Source organism: Wolffia australiana, chromosome 10, assembly GCF_029677425.1.
Source record: "Wolffia australiana isolate 7733 chromosome 10, ASM2967742v1".
In the NCBI taxonomy this organism is placed as follows: domain Eukaryota; kingdom Viridiplantae; phylum Streptophyta; class Magnoliopsida; order Alismatales; family Araceae; genus Wolffia; species Wolffia australiana.
In genome coordinates this window covers 13,709,896-13,718,230 of record NC_135844.1, presented here as the reverse complement: position 1 = coordinate 13,718,230, position 8,335 = coordinate 13,709,896, and the positions used below count along the sequence as shown (strand labels likewise).

Genomic DNA, 8,335 nt, shown 5'->3' with positions numbered 1-8,335 from the left:
AGCTCTGCTTGTAGTTTCCTTCTTCCTCTTTGCGATATGCTTCTCTCATGCCAAGTCTGAACTCAGTTCAAGCGCTCTTCTTGGCGGCCCTCTCTTGGCAAACTTATCCGCTTGCCACCATTCCTTCATTGATGCCAACCGGCCCACCTACGGCTGGCCCCCCAAGAAGAGACATTGACCAGAGACTCGTCCAATTTGATCTCTCCAAGCTATCGCAGACCCAGAAATGCGTTCGCCGAGCCGTCCACCATCTTGATGCTGATTTCATCGCCAAGTACTGGAAGGCAGTGGCCATTATGAAATCTCTGCCCTCGGATCACCCCCACAGCTTCTTCCGCCAAGCGAACAACCACTGTCTCTACTGCACCGGCTCCTACAACCAAGTGAACTCCTCCTCCTTGTTCAAGATCCACCGCTCATGGCTCTTCTTCCCCTGGCACAGAGCCTTCCTCTTCTTCCACGAAAGAATTCTCGGAAAACTTATCGGAGACGAGACCTTTGCCTTACCCTACTGGAGCTGGGACATGCTATAGGGAATGCAGATCCCCAGAATATTCGCCAAAGGAGTACTTTGCGACGGTGAGAGATACAGAGCCCATCTTCCCCCGACAATCGCCAATTTGAACTACAACAACGAGGAGAGCGTCAAACCCTCCAACGAAGAGGTGGAAGTGAACTTGGCCTTCGTGCACAAACAGATGGTCTCTGGGGCGAAGAAGAGGGAGCTGTTCTTGGGTTGTAAGTTAACCGCGGGTGAAGAAGGATTCTGCGACGGGCCCGGTATAGTGGAAGGGCCCCCGCATAACACCCTCCATTCCTGGGTCGGCAGCGGGGTTAACCCAGAGAGAGAGGACATGGGCGCGTTTTACTCTGCAGCGAAGGATCTGATCATCTATGTTCATCAATCCAACATCGACAGGCTGTGGGAAGTATGGAAGGAGATCAGAGAAGGGAAAGACGTGGACTTTTAAGAACACTCGTGGCTCGACAGCGCCTTCATCTTCTACGATGAGAATCTCCGCTTCGTGAGAATCAAAGTCCGGGACTTGCGCGATACCCACAAGCTCGGCTACAAGTACGAGGAGATCCCCCTGCCTTGGCTCAATGCCAAGTCGAAGCCGACGGGGTCTTTGGCGGCCTCTATAATGAAGAGAAAGAGTGGTTCTCTACTATCGCAAAGAGCAGTGATGGAGAAAGAGCGAGCTCTCGTCTCGAGTGTGACTTTTGAGGTTCATCGTCCAAAGCGTGGGCGGTTGAAGGAAGAGAAGGTTAGAGAAGAGGAGATTGTCTTCATGGAGGGGATACTCATGAAGTGCGAAGTGTACGCTAAGTTCGACATGTTTGTTAACTTGGGTGCCGAGGAGGAGAATATAGCCGGGCCTCTGCGAGGGAGTTTGCTGGGTCATTTGTTAACACTTTGCACTGGGCGAGGAGAATAGGAGAGACTGAAGGGAAGATGGGGAGGAAGGGGACGACGTTGAAGCTTGGGATTTTGGAGCTTTTGGAAGATCTCGAAGCTGATGAAGATAAGATTATATGGGTTTCTTTGGTGCCCAGAGGCGGTTCTGGAGTGTTCATTACAGTTGATGGCGTGCGTATTGAATTTTTGAGGTGACGGACTGGATTTAACTGCGTGGTGAAATACATTCATACTTGTGTTTATTTAATATTTTCCCAAGCTCGAAAAAAAATACTATACATTGATTCCGGTATAAACTTTTACAGAGAGTTACGCATGGCTTGTTTCAAAGAACTTACGGCGGAGAATAAATGAGTGTGCACCAAAGCGAGATGGAAACTGAGAGAGAGCGAATAAATTGGTCGGTGATAATTTGTTGCCTAGCGCCACCACTATGTACAGTCGACTTCCTTTCAGTTTCACATATAATTTTGTAAAAAAATTTCCCTTTCATTTCCTTCAACCATATCTTAACTTTGCGAGAGAAAGACATTGTGGAAGCGCGAATTTAATTTTATATATAAGTTGGCTCAGGAAACTTTATAACATAAAAAAATTTATAAATCTCCCGTATGGGATTGTGTTGGAATCGAACAAAAATCCGGATATCAGTTTTTGATATCCGGATATTGAAAACCGATATCCAGCATTCGGTATCCACCTCGTCCCTCCACCTTTGGTATCTGATACCAATATTCGTCTAAACCCTTATAGACGGATATCGACCGATATTTGATATTGTGCACCGTCCCATTTTTTTCCAGATATCGGTTGTCCAATACCAGATGATGGACAGATATCGGTTGGGCAAACACTATGCACTGCCCTAGTGCTGAGGTACTATCTACCCTCTTTGGTGTTCGTGTTCTTCATCTAGTGTTCCTTGATTGTTTTTCCACCACCGCCGGATTCTCTGATTTGGCTTTTGAATCTTCTAGCGATTAGTTGATTAGTCCTTTGAATCTTCTAGCGATCGAACGTTTGAATTTATTGAAATTGTTGCTTTGTTTTCATCTCGGTGGTTGTAAGACAGTACTCCCACCCTCGAACAAGGAAAGGGGCTGCACCATCAGTATTTACACTGGACTTAAATTTTCAAATTCGATCGTGTGAATAGTCTTTCCTACCCGGTCTCCCCTAGTCATCTTGCATCATGGACTTATGTCAAAAGATCCTCAAATTGGGGGCTCTCAGCCCCTTTTAACGGCCTGGGAGGGATCCCATAGGCCATACGATGGAGGGGGACCACCCTAGCGGCCCTCATCGTCCATTGGATCACCGTTGGACCCCCCCCGGTGGTCGGAAATGGCCTCCGGCCGATGACGTCGACGGCCAAGGGCAAAGTTGGATGGAAATGCCCCTAGCCATCCGATCCCCTTCATCAAGGTCCGACGACTGTGATTGAATCGCAGCTGTGGACTTGGATTAGTATGGTGTACCCAAAGCCACATCATCCAGCCCCATCATCGTGCCACGTCAGCCTCGTCTTCTCTCCAGATTCATCCACAAGAGGGTCATGCATCTGCGTCAGCTGCTGTGGACCAATTAGAGGCCATGAAAAAGAATAAAACACATTAAATAAAAAAGAGATAAGATCTATCCGTCCGATCTTCTTAAAGAAGATTAGACGAATGAGATCATATCCTTCTTTAGAGATAGCCCAAAAAGACATAGGCTTCAGGCCAGCTGGCTCGAAGCCCGGTCTTACTTTCTTCTTATTTTCTTTATATCGCGATATGTTGGGCTGCGATCATATTCTGGTTCTGTGGCCCGGCCCTCTGTGGTTATAAAATAGACTATGGGATGTAAATCACATATCGAAAAGTTGAAATTAATGACGTGCTACATAACTGTCAGAGTGTATTATCAACTGAATCTAAAACAAAGCCATACTTCTCTTTGAAACTTGTGATCCTTCTTGTGGGCCTCTTCGTGGGCATGTGTACGTGATATGTGGCCTGCTTGGGCTTGCCTTCTAGGCGTGCTGCCCCTTGCTGGCCACGGGCGGGCTTGACCACCCTACGCACTCGCGTGCCCAGGCTGGCTTGGATTCTGTGTGCCTGGTCGGCTCCTTAGCTGGCCCATTAACCCATTTTTTTTATTTACTTCTTTTATCATTCTTCTTTATTTCTCCCTTAAATAATATTTTCTTTTACTTCGACTTCTTCTCTGCCAAAAACATATAAACTGAAATAGCAGATAGATCATTAAAAATTACACTGTCTTAAACATATTTTTACTAAGAAATATTTAGAATTGTAGAACATGCATGAAAATGACATAAAAATGCATTTATGACTTGCTCTATTTAGTGCATTTGATGCAAAATTTTATAAAATTAGAATGATCCCAAGATGACTTCTAAATATGTGTAATTACATGATACATTTTTGGTCGATCAATGCACTCGTAACGAGGTCGATGGCATGTTGTATGCCTCGCATGGGTGGGAGCTCATTGGGGAGCTCTTTGGGAAGTACGTCTCCAAAATCAGCCATGAGCTCAGTCAACTCAGGAGCAGCAGGCTCATAAGGGGGGTCCTTAGAGGGGATATCCTGAGTGATAGCGTAGCATACGGGAGAAGCTTCTTTCTCTCCATCAAGTTATCGGCTGAATATACACCCATTAGTGACTTACGGGACCCTTGGTAGAGGTGCTGGTGTCGAGTCGAATGGGGCTGGTGTAGTTGGCATTCGTGCTGTTGAATACCACAATACTCACCGTCCATCATAGATGAACGAACAGGTGTTTACTCGTCCTGCTAAGTGGACATCGTGGTCAAAGAGCCAAGGTCGGCCTAGTATGATATTGCCAATTTTCATTGGTAGCACATCACACAACACCTTCTCGTCGTAGGTGCTCATCTTCAATGGCACGTGGCATTGAGACTTCACCGGGAGGGCAAAAGCATCAATCCACTACACATTATAGGCCGTCGGATGTGGCACTAGTGTGAGGCCTAGCTGGGTGAAATTATCTTCAAAGACTCCGCTAATGCTGCTCCCACTATCGATGATCAATTTACATGTACACCCTCCTATCTTGACGTACACGTAGATGATCGATGTGTGCTGAGCGAGCTTAACGGGTGCAGTCGTCGACTGCGTCGATGACACTGGCAATGAGAAGATGGAACCAGATGGAATATTAATATTTCGATGGTGGGAATCACCTCGGCGTGGATGCGGTAAGCAGCATCGTTCGGCGATGGTTGGTGTTCAGTCACAAACAAATGGGTCATCATTGATCAGACAATTGTCGGCACCAAATAGTCATTCTGGCATATCGATAGGAGGGCGCAAGAATACACAGAATCTGCGGCGAGCCCGTAGGCAAGGACAATACTTCATTGTAGCACATGGATCACCCCAAGTGTTTGTGGGCGATCACTATTCCCGATTGGTGAAAATTGTGATCTGGTCTAACGTGACAGGGTGGGTCAAAGAGACCCTTGATGGTGTGCAGAACAATGCTTGAAAGGGAAAACAGAGCGTCGAACGGTCCTCAGATATCGAGAGGGAGCCGACCAGAAGGCTAGATTGATCACAACAGCCAGGTGAACAACGGACGAAGGGTGACCGGTAGGAAGAGAACAATCACGGCCACGAGGGGCAGCCGCAGAGGAGGAACAAACAATCAAGCTCCAAGAATCGGGTAGAGTGAATGTCGATAGCGAGAGGCAGCGGGTCTCCCGACAACGATTTCACGGACATGGTGTTGAAACAGGGAGTGTTGAGTTGGCCAGTGATCACTTTTTCATCTACAATACTACAGAGATCTCCATGCATAAAGGGAGGAACATCAAGAGAAACATGCAACTCTGAATTTTACGATGAAGTCCATAACAGGCCACTAGGGCATGCCATTCCTTAAATAGGTAAGGGTGGTTGCCCTAATGGGCCTATTAGGGGAATTTTCTAATGAGAGACATTCCCCTAATGGTCCAGATCAAAGTAAATACAAAACAAAATACGGGCCTAAATAGGGACCATAAAAGGTTCATAAGAAAACAAAGAAATGCCAAAATAAACTAACTATGAGACCATTCGCGAAGAATTGTGCTTGAAGATCGGGTCCTTCGCGTCGGCTCGGGCTCCACGATGCAGTTGCTGGTGACCTTGAGGTGGAACTTCACGATGGTCCTTCATCAGCTGGCATGGGCGCTGATGCGCCTGGTCCACTCATAGCTAGCCCTGGCCCAATAAAAACCTCTTTTTTTCTTTAATTTTCTCTCCTTTCTTTCTCACCCTCTCTCTTTCCTTTTCTTATCTTGAATATTGACTTGAACCATGCAATAGCATAGATAACATACTTTATAGAACATTAGAAAATTAACAATGTCTTAAATATATTTTTACTAAGAAATTCTTGAACATGCATAAAAATGACATTAAAATGCATTTTTTATCACTTTCTTTATTAAGAGGATGAAATGCAAAATTCTTGTAAAATTAAAAGTAATACAAATGAAATGATCCCAAAATGACTTTAAAATGTGTATGATTACGTGCCACATTTTGGGTCTATCACCTGAAAATAGACCTACCTTATTATTAAGTACAGAATAATTATATGTAATTTCTTATAAAAATTGCTTCTACTCTAAATAAATGACTAGAATACCCTATTTTGACTTATCAGCGAGTCCTTAATGATGTCCCAGCAATATCAATCCCAAATGTGTGAAACACATAGCCAAATGTTTGTGTGAGGCCTCCAAAGTGAAATCATTCGATAATATGAAACTTGATATGAACATCAAGAAACAAAAATTTTGAATTTCTTTGATCTCATCAATGCCTAAAGTCATCCATGGAATATCAGAGTGCCACCTTCTCCAATTCATCCCCCAAGTTTTTAATTTCTTTACTCAAAAAAACGTGTCCGATTTGGCTGTCTAGTCTTCCTATTTGGTTTCCAAAACCTTCTCTGCTTTGCCGGTAACAACATTTTCTTATTCAGGTCCCAAATCCTTCTAGGCGCTTCTAAAATCTGTATCTAGCATTTTTATTTAAGCTTGAAAAAGTGATAGTTTAATCCAATAAATATTTCATCCTACTTATAGTATCTGTCATTAGCAATCAGAACAAGTATTTCTTAAAAATTTGATAAAAACTAAAATCGAGATAATACTTCACGGAAAGTAATTAATTTGATATTTATTAAGAAAATTTATCATGAATATTTATTTGACGATCCAGAGGATAGTGGATCTGGAAATTCGAATACAAGATATTCCACCAATTTAAGATTGTAAAATGTCTCTTCCTTTATAAGAACCTCCATTTCGTTTATTGTGTTATTATCTGTTGTTTCCTTCTCCTTGATATTTTTTCTGTCAGATTTATGTTGTCTTCAACAACATGAGATTCATGATGCAGTTTATTCTCAGTGCTTTCATAAAATTATACAACTATACATTCTGTAAAATTCTCTTTTTGTAGGAATAAGTTTTAATGAAATTTCCAAAAGTTTATGTAAAAATCAGAAGAAGATAGTCTAAAGTGTGAAATTGGCGACTCGATTTCTTAATAGTGCATTCCATCTACTTGAACCTTGCCTAGGCCTTCATCAAATGAAATGCTTCTAAATTATATAAACACAAATTTATTTTATGACAACCTTTACATTAAATAAAAAGCTCAACAAATGATTAGTGAAAATATCTCCATGATGATCTTACCATAAGTAGTGACAGCAAAGTTTATAGATGCAATGGTTTTCCCCTTAAAATTTAATAAGTTTTATGGGTTTTATGTGTGCCAAAATTAGTGTTCGTGTGGAACATAAAATTAAAATTATGTTTTAAGTTCTTCAGAAGTTGATATATCAGTGTTATTCGTTACTACACAACATTCTCTAAGAAGAGTAGAGCAATATTATGAAAGATGATGGCTTTAAAAAAGTGTTTGGCATGTTAGTTCATAAATTTTAAAGATAAATATGGTAAAAAAACATTAAATAATATAGAGAAAGCAGGGCCTTGATACCCCTTAACTTTCAACTTTCATATTTTTTACTTTGCCACTAATTTTAAATGCATTATAATATGAATCTCTCCAAGAATTGTTCCAAAAATTCCTAAAATATTATGTTTGATTTTAAATATTGTATTTTTCAAAAAAGTGACACTATTACATGTATTTTCTTCTATTATAATAATTTTATTTTGACATAAAATCTAAGGCGGATTTTTGTGTATTGACTATCACATTTGTAGGCCTAATGATGTACAATTTCCCTACATATCAATAATTTTTGGGACATGTTTCTCTATATGTCATACCCAATGAAATTCCCACAGTGATGATTTCAGTTGTTGACTCAATAGTCAAAGGTGAATTATATTTCTATATATGGAGATAATAATTATATACTTTATTCAGTGCATGTGTAATAAGTAACAAACTTCCTCATATGATTGACCATTTGTGATTTGATGTCAATTATTTTGACTGACTGTTGACTTGGCATAAAAGTTTGAACAATCATTAAAACATATAATGAGGCCATTTCATAAAACTTTTATCTGGCTTAATATTCTCAACTAGTATAGACAAAAAAATAAGGCACTAATGGTATGGAACCACCTATCCCTCAGCAGCGTTATGGAACTTCTACCGCAGACTCTTTAAGCATTATATTTAAAGGGTCACTTCACGGAACCACTTCTTCATGGCAACATCATATACTCATAATACTGCTGTCTGGTCCATAGTTACCATGCCATTATTTCTCCCATAATACCACAGTAACACCACCGATCTGCATATGTCAAACAATACTTCCTCTTTCGCTTTTACTTGTTGAGCTCGATCGCCATTAGAATCCGACGGGTTTAACTGTTTCACATTTTGCTAGTAATCTTCCATTTTA

General features: G+C 41.5%; 1 protein-coding gene across 1 annotated transcript; it reads left to right on the top strand.

Annotated features, from left to right (window-relative positions):
- The first annotated feature begins 536 nt into the window (after window positions 1–536).
- Window positions 537–1,439, top strand: LOC144708296 (polyphenol oxidase I, chloroplastic-like). Its single transcript, XM_078581543.1, has 2 exons — window positions 537–922; window positions 992–1,439. The coding sequence occupies exons 1-2, from the start codon at window positions 537–539 to the stop codon at window positions 1,437–1,439; spliced, it is 834 nt and encodes a 277-aa protein (XP_078437669.1).
- Window positions 1,440–8,335: the final 6,896 nt, after the last annotated feature.

Coding starts and splice junctions, on each gene's coding strand:
- LOC144708296 (XM_078581543.1), top strand. CDS start 537: ATGCAGATCCCCAGAATATTCGCCAAAGGAGTACTTTGCGACGGTGAG. Junction 923..991: donor CAATCCAACATCGACAGGCT/GTGGGAAGTATG, acceptor GTGGCTCGACAG/CGCCTTCATCTTCTACGATG.